The sequence below is a fragment of the Neopelma chrysocephalum genome, unplaced genomic scaffold (assembly GCF_003984885.1).
Source record: "Neopelma chrysocephalum unplaced genomic scaffold, ASM398488v2 Primary Assembly neopelma1_23, whole genome shotgun sequence".
Lineage (NCBI taxonomy): Eukaryota > Metazoa > Chordata > Aves > Passeriformes > Pipridae > Neopelma > Neopelma chrysocephalum.
In genome coordinates, this window is record NW_020897691.1 from 35112993 (window position 1) to 35137028 (window position 24036).

The following is a 24036-nucleotide window of genomic DNA, read 5'->3' on the forward strand; positions in this document are numbered from 1 at the left end:
GTCCTGTGGAAAAAAATGGTTTTACCCTCCTTTAATTTCACGTCCAAGTGAAATACACTGGAGCCTAAATATATTGGATTATTGGATTGTCGCAGGACGATTTAAGCATATAATTGCCTACTTTAATTTAATTTTAATGCGGAAAACAAGCGCGGGCTGCAGGCGCTGCCCGATGGGACGGGCTGCGGCCCATCCTTCCCAGAGCAGCGGCCGAGGCGCTCGGTCCGTGCGGGAGGCTGAGCCGCTCGCCCCGCTGCGAGAGAGCACCGCAACGGCAGCGCGGGGGCTGTGGACGGCCCGGGGCCGCCGGGGAGGGGCGGCCCAGCTCCCCGCGCTCCGCAGGTGCTGCTCCCGCCGCCCCGCGGCACGCAGGGCCGCCGCGACTCGCGGCTCCTGGCTCCTAGTCCCCGCTCCCTGCTCCCGCTCCCGGCCGGGCGCGCGGAGCGGCGGCCGTTGGGGCGGCGGTTGGTCCCGCCCGCCGGGCGGGGCCGGGTCCCGCCGGGGCCGGGCGGGCGCAGGGGGCGGGCGGGGGGACGGACGGGACGGGACGGGACGGTGCCTCTTCCCCGCACCGCCGGGACAGGGGCGCCGAGGCTCCCGGCTAGCAGCAGCCCGGCCATGGCTCCCAGCTCCGAGCGCCTCTTCGACTCCCTGGGACACTTCGGCAGGTACTCTCATGGGCGGGCGGACACGGGGGCGGTCGCACTCCGACATCCCCGTGCAGGGACTGACGGGCACCCGCGCGGGCAGGGTATGACAGCCACCGCATGGGGAAACATTACCGTGCACTGCGCGTACTCACAGCATCGCACAGGCTGCGGGGGACTCGCACGCACACGCGCGGACCGTCACACTGACACGCACTCCCAGGCTGTCACACACACGGAAACCGACACAGGCACTACACACGCGGTTACACACACTGCGCCTCAGGGTACGAACAATATTGTACAGACAGGCGCTGCCGCGTGTATTGGCAGCACTCTACACACCCCTGTGTAAAGTGTTCCATGCCCATGCAGTGATCCATCGGTATGCTCACTCACTCCAGGCACACACCTCTGTATATGCCGTGGTCACATATGGACCCTCACAATACCCGTTCACACACAGGCTCACACACCTGTGGGCACCACGTGCATGCAGTTGCACACACAGAACCCCAGGGTATGGAACAACCTGTGCATTTCAGAGGTGACAGAAGGGCACAAGCAACACGCATGGGAGTTCTGTGTGGCATTCAGATGGGCTGTTTCTGCATAGGGGCACAGGGTTGTTGGGTGCAATAGATGACGTGTTTTTATTGGAGGTGGGTTTGTTGCATGTGATCCATGGATATGGAGTATATGTATACATCCTTATCAGCAAAGGTTTATCCATATGGTACGTGGTGTGATGTGTTGTGGAGAGTTTCCTTTGATGTGTTTTGTGGCTATGGAGTGTGTCTATACAGTTCTGGGTTTGTTAGATGGGGTACACAGATGTGGGTGTGTGTGTGTGTGGGGGGGTGTCTGTATGCTTCTGTAGATGTGGATGCAAGACAGATATATGAGACTCTGCTTATAGCAGGTAATGGAGAAGAAATGTTTGGCAAGGAAATTAAGCTTTAGAGGATATGAATTGTAAGACTAATGGGTGCACACCCTCACAGTGAGTTCTCTCTTGCACTTCCGCGATGTGCTGATCATCATGGGTTTTGCAGGCACGTGCTCCTTGAAGCAGATGGCTGGAATAAGACCCATGTGTCACAATTTGGCTACGAGTTGAAGCTGTTGAATTGCAGTGTTGTGCTTTCTAGCTCAGTGACCAGTGAGCCAGCCTAACCGACAATGTTGATCTTCTCTCAGGGGCAGGCAGGAGCGGCATTTTGGACAAAGCCAGGAGCTCCTGTTAATGGTAGAAGTGCATACCTGAACTCTGCAGCAGGAGAGGCTCTTAATAACATGTGCAAGCAGTAGTGGTGGGTATCAATAGCCTTTTCAGATGGTTAGGATAGAAAGACTTTCTTTCTTGACTGGGACCTATGCTTAAATTACATGTTTGACTAGGTTGTGACTTACAGGCATATCTATCTGAACAATCTCTCAGTCATTGTCAGTTCTGGGTCAGCAACAAAAAAATACCTTGTTCTATGTGAACTAGGAGAGAAATTCTAGCAATCAATTAATGTTGCTGTTGCTCTTCTGTCTCGTGTACTCTTTGTAGAAAGCAGGCACTTGTCACTGAATACTGAAGTAACACAAAAGTAGTTGTTTCTAATCACTGGAGTAGTTTTCCTACTTGAGAACATTCATCAATACTTTAGATAAAGTTTTTACAACCACTTTTTGCAATTAAAGGGAGAACAATTCTACAGCCATAACCTCACATCTAGGGACCAAATTATTTGATATGCAGTTCAATAGGGGTTGTTTTAGGTTTAGAAGCTTTGAGACGAACTGCAAGCTACCAAAATTTGCATAGTCCTGTTAGACTCATGGCTATTTGAGATTTCAAAGACCACATTAGTAGTACAGTATAATAATAAGTATAACAGTAGCTTATGGTGGATGGACCCATTTAAAAATATTGTAAAAAAACTCTATTTAATCCTTTGATAGTGCTAGATAAATGATCATCCTTCATATGAAAAAGTAGTTCTTAACTGTAACCATGAAGTTAGCTCTGTTCAGTTTGCATCATCCGGACACTGACAGATAGGCAATCGTTCATTTCTTCAGTTCAAGCAATTCTCATGAGGCCAATATAACCTATGCACTATATATAGATTTTGTAGATTTGACAGAGTCAGATTCTGAGCAATCCAAGCATGACTGTTAGTATTTTGAGACTGTTTTGATTTTCCTAAAATCTGACAGATGCAGTAGAGAATGAGCAGCTGTTCATACATATATAAATATGGAAATAGTATGTATGCATTTTATATATACGTAATATAATACTATATAGCAAATAAGTTATTAATATACACATAATATATAAACATTTAACATTGATTAAGACTGTGAATTTTACAGAATTGACATTCTCGGGGATGCTGACAATATTTTGCTTTCCATTTGGACTCTCTTTCACAAGTCTTAGTGATGCCATAGTTCTTACTGGGGTCTTGAGACATATATGAACAACCATAAAAATGTTATGACTTCTGTAGCCTTTGCCACTAGAGGAAGACTTTATGCCTCTTTTGAATTTGGGCATGGGCAGCATCTGTGGCCTATAAATTCAAGATGGTTGTTTGAAACATTGATCTTGAGTCTATGTGTGAGTATGAGATTACTGCTCACTATTGCAGAGGTGAATGACAAAAAACTAGTACTGTCTGCCTCAGATGGCCTCATCTCTAATGAGCTGCCAGGCCTTAAAACTCCCAATTTACCTGCAGTTAACTGCACCCTTCTCCCATGCAGCAGTTCTTGCCAGACTGTACCTCTGGGCTCTCCCTCTCAGCCCCCTGCCTTAGCCCCTTTCTGCCCACCCACTCCAATTGCAAAAACCCTCTCAGGGGCCCGTCAGGTAAAGCCAGACACAGAGACTGGCTGTCACTTGCAGGCCCATGCTGGGAAAGGGGATACATGACTAATGGGCACAAGGTTGGTAACCCAGTGTGTGCATAGTAGGTAGGCGAGCCTTAGGACCTGGCTGGCTGGCTCACACTGCTAGCACATCTAATTCCCAGGTAAACTACAGGACTATAAATAACTTCAGTGAATTTAATCTACCAGAAGGATACCAAACTTGCTTATCTGGTTGCTGATGAAAAACCGGCTATGTATTTTGTAGCTCTGATCTACACCATGGCTGAGTGCTGAATGGAGACATGATCTAATCAGGAATAGCTGTCTAGAGAGAAATCTGGTAAAGTACCCCTTATGGTAAGTGTGGATGAGTGTAAGGATTTGGTTTCCTAGCTGGAACGTCTGGTAGCTATGAGACGCAGCTTACATGGTACGTAGCGTTTTCCCTGTGATTAACAGTTTTCAAATCTTGGCTTATGCTTTAGCTAAAAGCAGGTGGTGAAAACTGTCAGGGAGAGAGGGGAAGATTGGATGTCACTGACACTATTTCCAGGTTTTGTAATAAAGTATTTCTGGAATTTTTGAAAAGATTGCCTTTTCCTTTGGAATATTCTGTCTTTTACCAAGTTGAGTAAGTTATCTAGATTTTCAAATGTTGGTTTTATAAAAAATATGTTTTACTAGCAGTTAGATTATCTAATAAATTAAAAAATTCTCCTCTTTACTGAAATGTTTATGTATTCAGGTTTTGACATCTTTACATTGTTGTCTTCTACAAACGTGTTACCTCGTCAGTGGAGTTGCTACAATTTGGACTTTAGAAGCAACCGAAACCAAGATTAGCAAGGGCTGCTGTGAGGAGGAGGGACAGACTGCCTCTTTGTATGTTTCAGCCAAACGTGGAGTTTAGTAGAGATTAATACACTTATCAGCAGTTTCAACATTTTCTGTTAATTTCCCTGGAACTTTTCTAGTGTTTATAAAGAGAAAAGAGATTCTGCTTAGCTCAAAAACTGGCTTGACTTTTGTAGAGATTCTTTCAGTGGACTTCTACAAGGCAGACACCACTGGTCAGTGCCATAGTAGCAATGTTTGAACAGCCAGTATTAAAGCCATTTCTCTTTGACCTCCTTTGTAGGGTTCTTGGTTCACTTCTAAAGCCCTACACCAAATGGTCTAATCTTTTCACACCTCGGAACTTTTTCAGGCTCCTATTTTCATGCTGCTGCCCTTATCCACTCTCTTGTTACATAGCTCACAGCTCTTGTGATCAGATTACATCTTCTGCAAATTGTGCTGTGTACATGTTATTTCCAGAAATTCTTGGTTTGTATCAAATAACAAAGAATCCTGAATATCTCAAAGATCGTGCTCACCACTTCTTTTCACAAAAGGAAAATAAGAACATTTTCAAGCAATGATTTTTCTAACTCAAGTATTTTACAGCTGTCTTGAAAGGTTCTTTCCCAACAAAAATACATTTTTTGAGTGGAGAAGTGTGCTTGCTAGACATGCAAAGAAATTGGTTTTCCTTTTCCAAGTTAGTATGGAGAAACAGGCAATCGCATTTGAACAGAAGATTAGCCTTAACTTAGAAAATGGAAGCATTACAAGATTTTTCTGAAATATGAATACATTAAGTATTTAGTACATCCTGCACAAAATCAATATTTTTAAACAATATAATGTGAATTTCTGTTTAAGCTTTGAGTAGTTTCCTGAAGATGAACAAAGTACTGTGGTTTAGAGATTGTTTTCAAAGAAAATAGGTTTTTTCCCCCATATACTGGCTACTTTATACAGTGGAAAGGTTTATTGCAACATATCTGTCATTCAGTTTTCAAAATGTATCAGTGGACAGCTGTTTCTATTTACTAGAATATGCCAGACAGAAGAATCTCAAATCTAAGTTCTCCTTTGGCTCTTAGTCAGGGGTGGTGTTTGACAGAAATGCTTTGTAAGTGTTCTTCATCTCATAAGTATGCTGTATTATAGCATCTGAGTCAGTCTGTGCTCATCTCGAATGTTCAAAGGATAAAATAAGTGGACATGGCTGCATTTCTTTTTTTCCCCCCTTTTTTGGGGTGTGTGTGTCCGGATATTTTGCAAATAATACTTAATCCTGTTGGTTGAATGGCTTGGAGAAGCGAGACAACCCATGTGTTTTCAGAGAGCAAACTCTAGCAGCTTAAACAAAGGTCTTATTATCTATGCCTGACTAGGCAAAAGTGGAAATGCTCTCAAGACTCAGAACCAAAGCTGGATACTGGCAAGTGCTCTGGGATAATGGTGACAATGCACTAACAGTGTGGTCTGCAAGAGGTACTAACAGTATTTGTTGGGATCCAGGTCATGTTGGAGGCAGTGTAAAGCAAAATCTGCATAGATAAAAATGTACTGCCTCAGAATGTGCTGGCAACCTCAGCCTGGAGGTGCCATGCCTGTTTCTGGATTGAAAACTAGAACTAGATAGAACTAGATTTAAAAGTAGATTAAAATAATAGAAAAATGACTAAATAAAAGCAGGATGAAATTGCACTTGTACTATCCATTACTCCTCTAAGGCTAAAACTTGCAGTGCAAATAACACTGAAACTTAAAGTTAGTAAATCAATTATGATTTGCAAACCAGCTGCTGAGGGTCAGACTGCACCTCTGAAATGTTGCCAACCCCCCCAGGGTGGCTTCTAGATAAAGTTGTAGCATGGACATAGCTATGGCAGCATAAGGCAATTATCACACACATCAAGGAGCTGACGATCAGCTGTTTCATCCTGAAATATTATGGTGTGAATGAAAATGAAATACATAATGCACTGGACAGTGTGTTCCCTGTAATTCAATGCCTGGGAATGGGATACCACTCCTATAAAAGCTTTGTCAATAACTTTCTCATAATAGTCATAATTTTCAGCAGTACTAAGATATCTCAAAATTGAAAGGAAATGTTTTATAAAAGGCCTTACACATAGAAAGTTTGATCAGTTTATTGCAGGAAGTAAAATCATACAAGTAGAAAACACCATTAAATTTAGAGAGATTTTTCTAAGGCCCCAGAAGCCTTTAGCACATTCTGTGGAAATTTCTGTGCCACCATTTTGCGATACACAATATGAATGGAACTGAGTACATATACAGCTATACATTTACTATATATACAGATATATGTTTAAGGTAGCTTGAGGCAGGAAGCTATAGCAGCTGAGCAAGAATATGAGAGTCTCAAGTTCTCAGAAATATGGAAAAATTAGCAAGCCAGAGCAGATAATTGCTAAGGTAGCTATATCTTGGCTGCAAGGGCAAGACTGGAAAAAGCATGATGACAAACTGTAGAAGGTGGAGATTTATAAGTACTAATAATGATGGCTGATCTGTCAAACTGCCATATACTTGGAAAGAAATCTCATCTGTCTTTGAAAATTACTGAAATTGCCTAGAGAGCTAATGTATACTTTAATATCATACATTGACAGCCAGACTGTAGTGATCACCTCACTCAGAGCAGATGTTCTTTGAAAATCACATGCAAAAAAAATATGGTTTGAGGAATTTAGAAGTACCATCCATTGGATCATAGACTGAACCCTTTCCTCAAGAAAATGTTTTTATCCAGAGGTGAAGTTAGGTTTCTTGTTCCTATTATTTGGAGGCATTAGTATTAGATAGCAGCATTAGAGGTGCGGCCACAGCAGTGGTGCCGAGGCAGGAACAAACCCTGGAGAATAGATGGAAGGGCCAATAAGGCAACAAGAAGTAGAAAAGAAGTGTTGGAAAGGTGCCTCAAGGAAATGGGAATAATTTGCTGCTCTATAAAAAGCAATCATCATCACTCTTTAGATGGAGCTCAGCACCATTTAAATGGGTTTTATATGTGACAGTCTGAACTTTTTCAGCTATATTGTGACTTTTTTCTCCTCTAAATTGTGAAAGAGATTTGGAACAATCTAAGTTTCTATCTGTATAAGTCTATTCTAGCTGTGTGGGAAATCAGCTGTCCAAATCAAGGCACTAATGAGCTCATCTCTCTATGTTTACAGGCCTGTAGTGTAAACTTCAGACATCTGTATTAATCACTTTGTCAAGAGGGACAATTGGACAGTTAAGAGCGTGATCCATTTGTCTTACTTTACATATGTGGTTTAGGACAAGGTAAATCCTATATTTGTCTGTGGTTCCTCATCGAGTGAAAAAGGGATCTATAGAAATACTGTAAACGTATATGGATTGCATACTGTATACAGGATGTTGCATCCAAGTGTACAGCATACATGCAGATTCTTTACTTTCAACCTGAATTAACTACTTAAGTCTTCACTAGAAGATTGGGATGTGGGAAATGCATGTGGCAGTACACTTTCTGTGTTACAGTATTAGCCAGTGTCTCAAGAAACTTGAAGCAGATACCAAGATCCTTGCATTTCTCTTTGTCACACATCAGAAAAACTGTCATGTATGCAACAGTACTGTCATTACTATGCTTGCTACATTGACTCTCCATCAGCAGTCCTTGCTATCAGGTTCTTGGATACAGGTAATTTCAGTAAAGATTGATTTAGGTGAATTGTAGGGAGCATTAAGATCAGAGAAACAAGAGATCAAGCCTGTTCTGAAAATGTGGAAATCCCCAATTTTTAGAGAGTGAGGGAATAAACCCTGCAACTTTCTGAGAAGGAAAAAGGAAGATTTTTGCCATCACTTAGGAGTAGGCAAAAATAGTTTTGTTTAGCCATTCAATTGTAGGCATAATGAAAATAAAAATGAAAAATGAGAAAATATTACTAATAGTATTCATTTAGCCCTTGTTTTATAAATAAATATTTCCATATCCATCACCATGATGTAATACATCATTTGGTGGATGTCTGCCTAGTGTAAGAGAGAAAGTCAATTACAAAATGTGAAAAATGAGCAATAATAGATAAGCAATATCCAAAAGCATTCTCTTACAAAAGGCCATTGGATATATGGTGATTATACTGATGATACCACATTTCATTTAAATAATTTATATTTATGTCTCATATTCCAGAACAAATTGTTGTTTGATTTTTTTTTCTGTATCTTTAGAACTGGTGAAATACCGTAAAGTTGTTGCAACTTGACCCTTCTGAGAAAGATAATTCATGTAAGTCTCAGGGTCAGAGCAACTGGGACCTTATCTCATTTACACCTGTATTTTAGGCTCCTTGGAGAACTGTCATCCTTTGTAGATCAGTGTAGCCAACCTCAGTTCTGTCTCACCCATTGAGAATACAGGGGGCAATTAGTACAAAAGTAGATTTATGTAGAAGAAACCTGGTAGGTCTGAACAGAATCCAGCTTCTTTATTCTTGTGGAGAATGGGACCTGTGTATTGTTTGCAAATATTTATGTAAAGTTAGAATATAACATTATTCCAGATCATTCCCTTGTATGAGATACCATAAGAGAAATGGTACTCAAGGAAAGAACATGACAGTACTGTGAAATTATGATCAGGTAAAAGCACATTATAGAGTATATTTAATAAGAGGACAAAGTGCATTCTTAGCCTTGGCAACAACAAAATCTGTAATTTGCATTTCTTTGTTTTTAATTTAAATTACTTCCAATTTTAATAGTTTAAAGAGGAAGGCAGTAGAATCACCTTCCTTGAATGACAGGAAAGGAAAAGGTTACTTTCCATTAAGAAATGAAGAACAATATAAAATATTGTCTGTTGATCATGGAAGAGATAAATTACCAATAAAATTAATGAAACAACTTTTCTTTGAAAAGATCAATAATGCCACGAAGACTTTTGCTTGGTTTTTTTTAGAGAAGCTGTAGAAAAACTCTTCGTCTGGTTAAAGTCAAAGGCAGTATATCAAATATCCAAGATCTATTAAATAAATTTTCTTCATTTTATACTATTTTATATACTCTACAATGTCTAAATCTCTCAGAGCAGAGAAGGCAGAAACATTTTTCTTGTCCTGTGAAGATGTAGGCTAGCAAAACCAATATTCAGGACGAAAACTAGAAGGGGATATAAATAAACAAAAACTGGACAGAAGTTCATGACCAGGCTGCTATCAAAAGAAAGCAAACTGAAAGTTCTCCAGTGGCAATTAATCATTGAATAATGTCTCATTATGGGGCAGATTCCCATGATCATTCGGAGAGAAGAATTGAGGACTTCTAGGCAAAGAGTGGATTACACATTTGCAGTGAAGAGGTACATTTTGGAGGGAAGGTGAGCTATGAACCTGCAAAAGAAACTGAAAGTCCTCTTGTGCTCAGTAACTTATGTGGGTTTAGAGATAACCTGCCTTGCCTTGGAGAGGATAGTCTGTCAGGGATACTAATCTGAGCCCTTGCAAGCATTGATGAGCTCTTGGTGGGTCATCAGTATAGATTCCTGAAAAGAGAGGAACAAAGGAGATATGTTTTACTCTCTTCCATGTCCTAACTGGGCTTTAGCAACATCTGTAAAAGATACAAGCTACTCTGTTACACAGAGAGAGAAAAGCTGTTGGTGTGGAAGCTAATTTCTTTTTGAATGTAGAACACAGCTGCTAAATATGAATGTACTTAAACAATCCATACATAAGCAAACCCAAGTTTAATAGAAGACAATACTTCGACCATACTAGACTGTGCATTAAATTGAATCCCTTTCTTTAAGTTGTGGAGCTACAGAAATGCAAGTGTAGGATTCTGTACAGGTAGAATTGCAACTGGTAATATTCTCTTTGGCAGAAAAGAATCTATGGCTGAAACTGAGTTGCCTTTTCTAAAGGGATACGCTGATTTACATGTTGCTTGTCCCAGGTTTTAGAAGACAGTATTATCTGACACTTTATTTCCTAAATGTAGCATCTTGTTAAGTGATATTTTATTTTAGTGAAATATTCAAAAAAAGCTAATAAGACAAAGGTATCTGCTTTAGCTTTTCTGTTTCGCTCGATGAAGAGTCACTGGGGTGAAAGTCAGAATTAGCAAAGAACATTGTAATAGTTGCAAACAGAGCCAGGGAGAGTAAAATGACACATTATGTAGGTAAAACAGTGCTTTATGTAGCCCATAGAAATAGGCCAAATCATCTTAACCATATTCTAGGCTGCAAAAGTAATGCTATGGATAAAATCATTGCTTATATTAAAGAAGAAAGACACAATAAACCAATCCAAAATTCCATGACATTTCTATCAAGTATTTACAGAAATTATTTAAGCATAAGTTGATCCATAGAGCTAATAGTCGTTATCATTTCTAACTGAAATGTCAGAAGATATTGGTATGTGCAGGAACGGTTACAAATATTTGCTAGGAAAGTGATGTCCAGTGTTCTTAAATTAATTACCACATTTCTTACTTGTTTTACCTTTTCCCACAAGAACTTTCAAAAACCTGTTAGAGTAAGAAATTTTACAATCATTTTCCAAGTGGGAAGGAATTAAATTTCCAATACAGAAATTTAAAGCCTTGGGTAGTATGCTTAACATTGTGTGGCATGGTATGTAGAAAATTTATGTAGAATTCAGACTGAAAAAAGCTGTCTATATTCAAATCTTCTTAGGTGTTACTATGAATAGGAAACAAGCAAAAAAATTGAGTTCTTAAAAGGCATAATATAACTATGACAACTGTAAGGCTTAATTACTTTGCAAATTAGTATTTAAAGAATAGTTTGGTGTTTGGTGACTTGCTCTTTGCTTCAGAATGGACAGTTTTCACCACTGTGAAGCAGATATTCAATCCATGCCTTTGTATCTTTAGCTACACTAGATTCAGAGTTTTGCAATAGAAATATGTAAACAGAATAACAAAGAAGTAAGAACATGATTATGACAATGAGTTAGTTTTAATTCAGGATTATAGACAGAACAAAAAAACTGGATACAATAAAAGTAAACTTTCATAGTTTGAAGACAGTCCAATGTGTCAGCAATGTAACAAGCAGAAAACATCTGATTTCCTAAATGGGAAAGGAAGAATGAAATTTAATAGTTTATACATGAAGTACTGCCTATGTCTATAATTAGAAGAAATCTCAATAAAAACATTTAAATTCTATTAGACACTTTACAGATTATAATGTGAAATGATTTGCTTACATAAACCGATGGACATGGTACAGCAGGGAAAGGAATGAAATACCTAATTTGGATTTGTCCACAAAAGAGAGGCTGACTAAAAGAAAACAGTGCTACCAGAGAAACTGGAATTGAGTTCTCCCTGTGAGAAGTAATGCTAGTAATATATCATGCAGAGTATGTGCTAATTTTCTAAATGGTAGATGTTTACAGAAATGCCATTCCCGGAATAGAAACTTCCAAGTATAGAGCCTGAAGTGTTACTACTGTTCAAGCGTAACCACTCTGCTGTGTTTAACACTAGGCCAAATAACTCCAAACCAAAGCTAAATAACTTACAAACTGCATGTTCGTGTTCTTTTTTAATTAAATTACCTGATATATACCCTTAACACATTTAAAGCGAAAAGACAAATGGGTAACTACAATAAAATAGACTTGACTCCAGCTTTGCCATCGAAAGGTGTGAGAATTGCTGCCAATAATGTGTTTCCCCTTAATCAGAGGCTACTTTCCCAGGAAAGTCAAGAGTGTAATGTTTATGTGCAGCTTGGTGCAAATCCAGAGCCTTTGTGTCTTGCCCAGTTTCACTCCATTTGAACGAGAAGGTTGAGTGCTGCACTGGAGTGGCTGAGCCATGAACACACCATCCTTCTCTCTGGCTCTCCACTGGGGGCAGTAACCCTTGGCAGAGGGGCAGCAAGAAACATCAGAGCATCTTCAACAGCAGCTGCTCTCTCTGCTGTGAGTCTATAGGTGTAAGCTGTCCAACTGGACTGAGTAACTATTTAAACTAAGCAATATTTATCAACTAGATTATTTTGTCACAGGTGATGACAGGAATCTAATGTGCCTGATTTAGATAGTCAACCATTAAGAAGTGTTCTATTTAGTTCAAAAAAAATTATTAAAAGGATGGCCCTTAATTCTGTAGCACTAATTCTTTATTTTCACACTGATTGACTTTCTTCATCTAGGCTGTTATATCAAATGTGCAGTAGTGAGCAGCCAACATATTTTTCTTCTTGACTCTAGTGAACGAATGCTGGGCTTGTCTTAATCAAAGAGAAACATGCAAAAGCTTAATGGGATAGAAGTGAATTCTTCGGAGAATCAATTTTAAATGGTTGTAACAATGATTTGGTAAGTGTCTGCTGTTTGGTGACTGCACGTTGGTGCACACATTGTCAACAGTGATGATATATAATTCCTGGGGTCTTCCTGATCTCCATAGGCTTCCTTATTCCTGTTGCATCTGTGCTGTTGATATGTTTAAACTAGACATTCAACACAGCATCTTCTACCCCTGAAAACAAATTCTGGAAATAACCATCTTTTTCATGTGGGCTGAGAGCAAGTCCTAGCATAGTTTAAACTGCCCTTAGGAGGGAAGGAAGTTTATTCTTGACACCAGAAGTCAAATATAGATGTTCGTGTTGTGTATTTAAGGCTGCTTCCAAATCTGTATCACTGCACCAAAATACTCTTGAGTCACATTCAGCTCCTTTCCTCTCAAAAAATAAATGTGGAAGTGCATCATAGCTTTTTGGTTTAGAGTGGAATGAATGCTGAATGGCTTTTCTCACATTAAAAAAAATCAGGATGAAATACAGAGTTTAAAGTGGTTACTGAACACAAATTCTTTCAGAAATAGTAAATATCTGGAAATTTCTTTCCACTGAATCCATCCTGTCGAGTGTACACTGCACAACAAAAACTTACTGTGTTTTCTGACTTGAGCAATTTACTAATGAGGTGGTTGAGAAGAGAAGCAGTAAAAATAGTTCTTGTTAAGCCGATGGAATAGTACAAATATTTTGCTAATCACAGAAAAGTGTTGTGGGTCTATTTTACAGTAAAATGATTTTCAAATGTTTCTGTTAGCTTTTGATGAGTATCTAGTAATACCCCTCTTCTCTCATTGATGGACAGACAAGGAAATGTTATCAGAACCACATTTTATTTAACATAAAGTTAGTGTTTGACAACAAGTTTTGTCCCTGCTGTACACTGCAGTAACTGACAATGGTTCAAGTACTCTGAGGCTGGGAGTTTAGTCTCCAAGATATATATGGCAATGTGTATTTCAAGTATTTTTGCACACCAGATTTGCCATCTTTCAAATAGACTGGTGCAGATTATTTGCATAAATGCAATATAAATTAGATTGAGCAACTAATCTAGCTTGTTGTTTGTGTGTTGGTTTGGGGCTTTTTTGTATTCATCATCTATTTTGACTCTTTTATTCAAGGTAGATCTGTTTCCCAGACAAAATTCACAGATGGTCCACAAAAAATACCACCGTGACTGAGGGTAGAGCACTGTGTCTCAGGGGATGAATAAACAGTGGGAAAAGAGAAGGGAGGAAATCTTTTGCAGTGACAGTGCCACAGAGATGTTGTGTCATAAGACTACAGCCAGAGCAACAGTGGTATGAGATCTAGTTCATTGCCTTTGCAGAAGAATATATCTTCAATTCAGCTACTGACATGATATTATGAGTGCTTTTCATTCTGGTGAGATCTTAAAACTTGTGCAGAGGAAATAGAAAAAGTAAAAATCATTTTTTACTATGAGCTGCAAACTGAAAAAAAAAGAAAAAAACTGTGGAGAAATTTCACAGAAATATTTTAAGAAAGACTGGAACATTTTCATGTTGTGTCTTGCTCAAGTTTTTGTGAAGATAGTTTTAGGCTCATTTGACTTCTGGCATTCATTAAGTCTCTCTATACTGGAGCAGTAACTTATAAAGTCTTCTTGACTTCTATATTTGACACTCCTGGCAAGAGTGACAAAATGTACTTGCCAAATAATTATCTCCCATGGCAAGTCACTGAAGAGATGGAAAAACACTGAGAGAAATTATCATACCTTTTAGGACAGTCATCATGTTCACAGAACGTTTTTAAAAATTTCAAAAACATGTTTTTTTTTTAAAAAAAACCCTGTAGAATATGTTATTGAAAATTACTGTTTGCAACAATATATGTTATGTAATCTAATGTGTGTATGGAAAGATGACTGGCATATATAATACCATTGTGAAAAATTGTCCTTTTTGAGATCAGTCTGGGAAAATAAATTGCAGACTTTGCTTTTTTTGATGAATTTCAATAGTAGTTATTGCTCCCGCAATGGTATTTTCTTACCATTTTGATGCATGAGCAACAGTATTTCTTTATTCAGGGAAATCTAACTTTTTAAATGGAGTTTGATGAGGTTAATAAAAGGATTACAGTACATATTTGTCTGCAATAGAGAGATTTAAGCTTTTAAGGGCTTTCTTATCAGTTTGGTGTTCTTAAATTAAGAATTTGGGAAAAGAGTTAATAATTTACAGTAGATATCAAGGACAGCATAGACTTTAACCTATGCCTCAGGGTCAGTGAAGTGTATGACCTGTATAGGTTCTGCTGTGACCTGCTGCCCCAGCACAGCCTCTGTGGGGGCTGCTCCAGGCTGCCTGACCTGGACCTGCTCTGCTCCCCCAGCACCACATCCTTCCGTGAGGATGAGAAGCTGCTCAGCCACCACATGAGCAAGGGCCAAGAAGCTGCCTGAGGGTTTTAAGACTGGGGAAGAGCATCAACATGGCCACAACAAGAGGTCTGAGATAAAACTCATGCAAAGTTCGAAGGGAGGGATCGCAGGCTAGCCATAGAGAAGGCAGCAGCTCTATGTTCTTCCTCACTCAGCACTCTCTACTGCCTCAACCTCTGTTCCAGCAAACCTCTGTCTACCATGAGGCTGGATCTGTGTCTTTGTCCGTTTTCAATCTTCAGCTGTTCTGGAAAGCAAAGTTCCATGCACCTGTAGTATTTTTCCATTCCATGTATCATCCTCCCTACATGCTTTCTATATGTTGTCACTAATGGTCTGTTAAATTCCTTTTTGGTAACCTTGCAAGTTAAGGAGTTTCTTGACCTTTATGCCATTGGTCTTTCTAGAAGAAAAGCTCTTCCTACCTAGAGAAGATCGTCAGCAGCTCCTATGACTGGACTTTTCAATCTAGCATCAGTGGCAGTGCTGTTACAACACTGCTGTAGTCAGCAATGAATTTTGCCTTCACGGCAAAACAGGGCTTTCAGGATATTTTTCGTGTGTTTTGTGTATGTATATATACTGAGAGAGGCTTAGCCAGCCCAGTGTGGAATTTTACTGGAGAGAACAGTAAATACTTTCTACAGGCAGGGGAGCAGCCCATTAGCGTGGTGTGGAATGTCTTCAGACACTGGTGCTTCCAAATACTTTTCTAACTTCATATTAGGCCTTATTCTCCCCTATTCCTGCTCCCCAGCCTGCTCCTTGGCTCTTTTGTTGAGCAGTCAGATGTTAAGAACTGCAGTGAAATCCATCCTGTAAAATTCTGCAACACTAGGGTGATTTTGCTGTAAAAACACGTTTTCCTGTTGTTAAATGAAGTCATATGCAGCATAAATTATGTCTATTAATGTCTATCTGGCATTCTGTCTGACTTTTTGTGTTTGCTTAGCATTGGTACTGGAAATTAGGGTAAAAAATAATGGTACAGAGTGGATTTCTTTGTTGGAACTGAATAAGATTTTCATAACACTGGAAAGGGAATAATGTTTTTACAATAATCAGTTGCATCTAGTGCTAAGTTAAACGCTTGAAAGATAGGTGAAATATGGCATGACACTTTATTCATTTCTTTAAAATGAATCCTTTATTGCTTTTTATAGTCGTGGAAACAAAGAAAGGACATAAAGAAAAGGAAAGGGTAATGAATTGTAATTTGTATGGCTGTAGAAAGTAACTGGAGGGGGATAACTGATAATTCTGTAAAATGAAGTGATAAAAGACAAGGAAGATTTATTCAAGGTTGCACAAGGGTGTTTTGTAAGCTAGTAATAGTTTTACATTTGAAAAGGGGACATCGAGATTAGATTTAATGAGAAACTTTCCAACAGAAAGATTTGGCAGTGGAGCAGTCTGTCAAAATGGTTACTGAAGTACGATCACAAGAAGTGTCCAGGAAGAGTTAAGATAAAACTCTCAAGAGAGTAGTTAGAGCAGAGATTAATTAGACCTGCTCCAAATCATAGCCCTGGTGATACTCTTGGGATTTGAGTTTTTAAAAATCAATGTAGTGCATTGTTTCATGCCATCTTCTTAGTCTGTATCCTTACAAGTTGTTATCTCCCTTCAAGCCTCTCCAACAAAAAAGAGTATAAAAATATTTTTCCTACTCACTCTTACTGGGCAGAAGAGAAATGATGAACCTGATATTTCTTGTATCGCAAGAACTAATTGGGAAACTCAAGAAGTATGTATGGTTTGAAATTACTTTCTTCTTCCTCTGTCTGGGAAATATCAATTGGGCTATCTGACATGGCAATTTTCTGATGCATAATGACAGATGTTGCAAATACTGGGGAACCTGGTTCCATGTGTAGTAGAAGATGTAACTGCACAGCTTCTAGGGGTTTAATTTACCAATTTTCTAGAGGTCTTCTTGTCCTTCTAGAGGCATTCTGCATACTGCAACAATAGCCCACGTTGTTGAATTTGGTTGTGCTTTGTTATTTTTAAAATGAGTTTGTGTCTTTTGATGGGAACAGTTAAAATGAAATTAGAGAGGAGAAACTAAAAAAATGTTGTTGACCATATTTGTCTGCATCAATAGGGTGACAAAGGTTACATTTTAAAATAACCTTTGCTTTTTTGTGGTCCAAGATAGCCTAAAAGCCTTTCAGAGCCATTTCAGCCTTGCTCTGGTTTATGGATAGCTACTTAGTCTGCAAGAAGCTGTTCTCTTGAGAGGGGATTGGTAGATTTGAGGGTTACTGTGGTTACATTCTGTTTCTCTTGACCATATCTCTCGGTTTCATTCTGAAAGAGCAGCACGGCACCTGTGTGAGGATTGCCTTGAGGTATCCTCAAGAGGGAAGTGGAGCCAGCTTTTGAGCTACCATGGTGGGTTTAGCAGCTCAACCCACTCCTCAGACTGCTGTGGAACAGTCTAGAGCTTTTGTTAAAGGAAAGGGGGATAAAAAGCACTGCATCAGAACAACAACAATGTCAAATGTCATTGGAAGAACAGGATAGGCAACTGGGTTTACATTTACCAAGGAAATATATAAAAATCACAAGGTAAAAGGCAAGGGAGAATGAGGATGGTGAATGGAGGTGTGTTACACAAGGGAACCATTTAACTGGAAAGGTTAATTGGACATTCGGACAATGTATCTAATAAATTCTATTTAAATACTCTGCTTAAAGATAATTTAGAAATTAATTAGAAATTGTGATGGTAGATGATTTAAAAGTCCGAGGCTATGTACTGTTGAAATCTTTATTATGGGAATTCCAGGCTAGATTAGATACCTTTTGGAGAGGAGTATCTAGAGACCACATTTGTTACAGGGATTGGAATTGCTTTGACTTTTCCCACAAGACACTTCAAGGTAACAGGGTTTTAGGCATCATTTCCTAAAACTTCAGCAGAGATAGCCTCTGGTCATTTAAAAAAAAATCTGCTTTTTGTTTCATACTATTAAGGCCTACTGCATATGCAGTAAGGATGTATATATAGAAGCTCATTGAATGCTTCTTCAAATGATTGCAATTGATTAGCCTTCAGGAAATAAAAAAGGGAGGAGAAACCAAAGCTATTTTGTTTTTTTATGATAGATGTTGTACTAATTATATGCACAATTAAAACATTTAATTCAGGAAAATACTCCTTATGCTTAAATTATCAGAAACTTTCTAGAATTTGCAGACAGTGATACTAGAGTTCATTGCAAGCCTTTGAAATTCAGAATACATGTGCAATTTTTATACTAAGATTTACTTGCATCTCAAGCACGTCTTAAAAGCTGTTTAAAATGCCTAAATTCAGGCTCTACATAAAACATTCTTTTGCCGTGTTTGCTTTATGATACAATCTTTAATGGATAACTGCACATCCTGTTTAAGCCAAAACCCAACCCATTTCATAGCTATGTTTTGGTACAAAACATTTCACATTGTTCAGATTCTATCTTCTTCTACTTGTGTCTACATGTATTCTCTCTTTGTCTTTTGGAGGCAATAAAGAGAGATGGTAGATGGAATACAATTACGGAGATACAATTAAATTAAATGAGGGGCGTACTCTGTTTATTTTGTTTTATTTGATGCGCATATCTCTAACCCTAAGAACCTGAAGTTGTAACATTTTGGTTTTTCTAACCTTTCAAGTATTCTCAGGCCCTATTTTAAGGGAATGTGCTACAGAGAATTAGAGGTAGGAAGGTTGCTTCAAACTAAGTGCTTAAGTTTAGAATTGTTTCATTTTAAATGGTCTTCTCTCTATGACTAAACACATGACTGAGGGCAACATTTATTTCCTGGCAATAGATTACTATGGATCTTTTTCTCATCTTTGGTCTCTTGCAGGGCTTAAGTAATATTGAAGCAGCACTATACAACAAAACGCTAGACACCCTAATGATGTCTCCATTTGCTGATCTTCCAAAACAATTATGTTGATTTTTTTTTTTCATGTATACAGGGCTTTTCTTCAGTAAAATTTTTTCTTTCCCTTTACAGATTTCAAGCATGTGTTTATTTTGCATCTGTCTTTCAAGCTATGTCATGCGGTATCCATTATTTAGCATCTGTGTTCATGGCTGTTACTCCTAACTTTGTATGTGGGTTCCCTGGAAATGTGAGTAATATTCTTTTCCACAACTCCTCCGCATCAAGTATACAGGACATCTGGACACTATGGACATCAACAGAAAATTACATTGTAGTCCAGCTGGAAAATGGAGAAATTTGGGAAATTAATCAGTGCAGCAGATCCAAACGAGAAGTCAGTTTGGATCTGGCATATGAATACAAAGGCAACAAATCTGTATTTTCGTGTTCTGATGGATTTCTCTATGATGATACAAAGTGGAAGAGCACTGTTGTTACGCAGTGGGATCTAGTCTGTGACCGAGAATGGCTTGCAAAATTAATCCAGCCCACATTCATGCTTGGAGTCTTGATTGGAGCAGTGATTTTTGGTGACATTGCTGACAGGTAAAGTGCTATCCTTTGAAAACTGTAACTTCAGACTGCAGTAACTCCATGTGTTTTTGTTGTTTTCACTCACTGTGTACTCATAATTATGTGCTCAAAACTCAGGAAGTTTGGATATTGCTTTATTCACAGATCTGTTTAACTCAATATCTTTTTCCAATAGCAAGTACTAATTTTAAAATGTCTTTGCAAGTCATTTCCTTTTAGAATTTTTTTTGTACTTTATGTCATCCATTGTTCTAGGCCTTGATCCCTGAAATTCCTCTGGGCAGCTAGTATTTGCCTTTATTTGTTTATTTATTTGGTTATTTATTTATTTGGTTATTTATTTATTTTTAACAGAAATAGCAATAGCTCATTGTAATAGCAATGGTAAAACCTGGGAATAGATTTTCGCCTCATTTTTCACGAGGAGAGATTCCTGGTGGAAATATTGATTTTTAATTTGTAATACGATAAGTAACAGAACACCTTCTAGAAGATTCAGTGTAATGTATTTTAAAATCATGTTTCCTAACCTCTGTCATGAATACAGCTTAGTGGGGCTGATGCAAAGACTTCAAGTGTTTGATCAAGCCCCACATTCTTAAAATAAACACCCACACGCTATTTTTCCTTGCTCTCCAATTGTAGTTTTTCCTCTGAAAAATTAGCTTAAACTTCAGTCTCTTGAGGGTTGGTCTAGATAGGAGGAAAAATGGGTGTGAGTGAGCTGCGCTGTAGTTTCACTTATTTAATAGCATGTATAAAGTTCTGTTTGAGCACAAGGAGAGTCAGCCCATGGAGGGACTCATCCCAAGCAATCTCATGCTTACGGTGCCAAGGCTGTCCTTCAGCCCATTCCTGTCCAATGCTTCCTCCCTGGATGTTATCTCAGATCACGCACTGAGATCCAACATAAGAGCTGGACTCAGAAGCAATGAGATTCAGGATGAATGTCTGTATCCTTCTGTTTCTGTTGGTTTTCTTTCTCAACACAAACAGACTTATTCCTGCCTCAGGAGAACACTCAGCCTTTTATCCATATGACAGTCAAATATCCAAGCTACATTTGTACTTGGTTTTGTACTTACGTACAGGTACTTACATACGTAAGTACAGGTACTTACGTACCTGTGTTTTGTTTTGAAGGCTGGTTTTGAGTTATTTTTCTCTTTCTGTAAAGGAGCCTGTTGACTAACATTTCTGTTAGGTGGAGGATGTGATAGTTACAACATGAGAATGCAAAAGTAATGATGACCTTTTTTTTAATTTGGCTTTTAGAACACATGGAATCAATCTACCTCCCAATCCAAGGCTTTGTAAAACCATATTTAATACAAAACCAGAATATAAAGCCAACATTTGTTTTGTGTCCCTTTAAATCATTCATAACTTTTTAAATTAATACTCAGACATGATTTATAAGGTTAGGATCATATTGTTCTCATTTTCATTAATTCAAGCCATGGACAGCTACTTAAGACAATACACACATTCTGAGTTGCAGATTTACAACTGTAGATTTTACAGCTGAAAGTTATTATTTTCTGACACATCCTGGCTTGGTGGGAAATAAGATTGTGTGTTCCTCCGATTACCAATTAACAGATTTCCCAACAGAAGAGCTCTGATAGCTAAGACTCACTGGGATCTTTTCTGGCAGGAATCAAAGACAAAATGTGCATGACTCCAGGTCAAGGTTGGAGAAGAATAGAAGGAATTTTAATGGAGTACCAAATACTCACAGAAAAATAAAATTACAAAGGAGTCCACACTCCTGGAAGTCCTCAACCTCTCTGTCTAAAAGTAATATCTCCATTTGTGAAAAGCTGTTTGCAATGGAGTAGATAGTAATAGCCCAAGAAAATATTATCAGGGAAGAAAAATGATTCCACACATTTTGTATTACAGAGCATTTGTAGATAGAATGTAATGAATCCTCAATAGAGTCTTTAGCATGTGCTTACTTGTTTAGGGACAACTGGCTCTACTCTGGATATTTTCTCCCTGAGATACAGGAAGAAAAAAAAATAAATAGAAGTTCTTTTTTACTAAATATCCTTCTTTTACACTGGAAACTACTATGTGTTGATAGGAAGCTATTATTTGACATGGGTTTTTTGCTGTTAGTATACTATCTTCTTGGATTTCTGTATTTGTATATGCATGGATGTGTGCTGTGATGCAATCAGAAAATTCAGGGGAACTGTGTGATTGCCATTTATTAGAGAATTCAATTTTAAATAACTGTATAAAGATATGTTACAGAAGCCTTTCATTACTATCCAAATTGGTTGTTACTTTGGCAAGAGATGGCATGTTATGACAGCTAACTTTTGTTAGAAATTATTAACAAAATGCTACTTAATATAAAATATCTGAAAAGTGATTTATGTCCTCATAAAGAAGACTGAGTAAATCTGCAGATCGGTTATGCAAAAGTTAAACTTGAAACTGGAGGTGAACATATGTAATGCTCACTGCACGTTCCATTCATAGGAGCTTCCTTTTCCTTGGAAGTTGGAATTACTGAAAAATTAATACAGGTAACTAAACCAGAGTTTCTGTGGCAAGTTGTTAAACTTCCACCTAGGCTCTCTGGAGTTGCAGGTGTATTTTAATAGAATGTTTGTGGTTATTCATAATTTTATTACTGCTGTGATTTTCAGGCTGGGAAGACAGCGTGTTATATGGTTCACAAGTGCTGGTCAGTTTGTATTTGGCATTGCAGTGGCCTTCACATTTGACTACTACAGTTTTGTGACTGTGCGCTTTCTCCTTGCTATGGTAAGAAGGGATGATCACCCTGGCTCTTTTTACGTGTCATTTCCTACCCCTTATCAGGAAATCCTCCCTTTTGTTATTATTTCCTCCCCTACTTCATTGTTCTAAAGCCCCATCTGTTGCACTTATTTCAGCAGAGCAGGGAGAGTCTGAATATTCTTGGACCACAGCAGTTTTCCTCTTTGAATTAATAGAAAGCGTCTGTATGAAGCAGTGTTTGGTACTTCCTCCATCCCAACCTCTGCTGGACTGGTAATTAAATACCAAGTGTGAGCAGCAAACTCTGGATTCTGCATTGCAGCTGCAGTTGCATTTCTCCTCATTGTTAGAAATGCAGTGTAGTTTTTCTTAAACTAGCAAATCTATAATAAGTATTATTTTTATCTCTACCATTTTGAGTGATGGAGGAGAGATGCACATTTTCTCTTCTATGCATCTCTTTGGTCTTTTAAGCTGTATGTGGAATACTAAATACATAGGTAGATATGTTTAACAGCTAGATGTTTTATGCTGTACTTAAGAGTATTTCAGTATATGTGTTTATGCATACCTACACACATACTTTTATGTATATGTGTGGTATATATTCCATATCTGATATATATTCAATATTTATACGTATTACACAATTTTAAATAACTGTTTTACAGCCAAAAATGTACTATTAGTAGCTTTTCACCACATAATGCATACAGAAATTAGAATGCCATCACACAAAAAAAATGATGTAACTTATTTAATGTGGGTTAATTTATTTTATTCCTGCTGACAGTCCATTAGTCAAGACAGAACCTTTCACCTGGAGCTTCCTTTGCCTGATTAGAGCTTAGAAGAATTTCCTAGCAGGAAAAACTACATAATTTTAGCCTTGAACAGTGAGATCTAAAGGAGTCCCTCTACTCCCTTCCTTGGCTGTTGATGCCAGGGACGGTGGTAGTTTAGAAAAGCAAAAAGCTCGGACCAGACCAATGCTGCAGGTTTTAACTGGCCACTGGGACTGATTTGCAAGATGCAGGCCTAAAGCTTTAGGCCCTGTGCTACTGAGATCAGCACAACTTTCCTATCAGCTTCAGTGGGTTCAGAATTGGAGATTATTAACTTTCATATTTTCAACCAGAAAACTGATTAATCAAAACAATATACTGAAATATTTTCTAGTCTATATTTTCTAGCTGTGTTTTGAAATGTTTTGAGATACCATGAATTTGATGCTGCTAGAGAAATTGAAATATATATATTCAATAATATATATATTCAATAAAAAAATACTATCATGCACAAAATGCCAGTAATTGCATTCACTGCATAACTTATGAGAACCTATAATCATATATATATAATATATATATAATTGTAAAAAATTTGATTTAATGGGATCGTTTACAAGAGCGTGGAAGGTAATTCTCAGTAAATTTGCAGTTCCTTGACATGCAGGTTATTAATAGTTTACTTAAAAGCCAAGGACAAGTGGATTTTCAGAAGTGAGGATTACTTCAGGGGACCTCATTTTCCTGAGCATCCAGTTTGTGATGTCATTAAGGGACCTGATTTTTGGAGGGGAAGGGCTTAATGACATCATCAAATTAGGTTCCTTTTCAGGTGTCTCTTGCTGGCTGTCCCCCACTACAGAGAAGCATCCAAATTCACTTCATATTTTTAAA

At 38.3% G+C, this 24036-nt stretch overlaps 1 protein-coding gene across 6 annotated transcripts; it reads left to right on the plus strand.

The window, feature by feature from the left end:
* The first annotated feature begins 517 nt into the window (after positions 1-517).
* On the plus strand, positions 518-23118 carry LOC113972320 (solute carrier family 22 member 16-like). 6 transcript variants are annotated; one of them, XM_027693280.1, is made up of 5 exons: positions 556-668; positions 1848-1960; positions 19133-19609; positions 22261-22378; positions 22510-23118. In XM_027693280.1, exons 3-5 carry the CDS (start codon positions 19173-19175, stop codon positions 22564-22566), a joined length of 612 nt encoding a protein of 203 aa, XP_027549081.1. In that variant the 5' UTR covers positions 556-668; positions 1848-1960; positions 19133-19172; the 3' UTR covers positions 22567-23118. The 6 variants fall into 6 exon arrangements, with proteins under 6 accessions (XP_027549076.1, XP_027549081.1, XP_027549058.1 ...); XM_027693289.1 differs by lacking the exons at positions 556-668; positions 1848-1960 and adding exons at positions 12607-12718; positions 13827-14006; XM_027693275.1 differs by lacking the exon at positions 1848-1960 and having other exon boundaries at positions 518-668.
* The last annotated feature ends 918 nt before the right edge of the window (positions 23119-24036 follow it).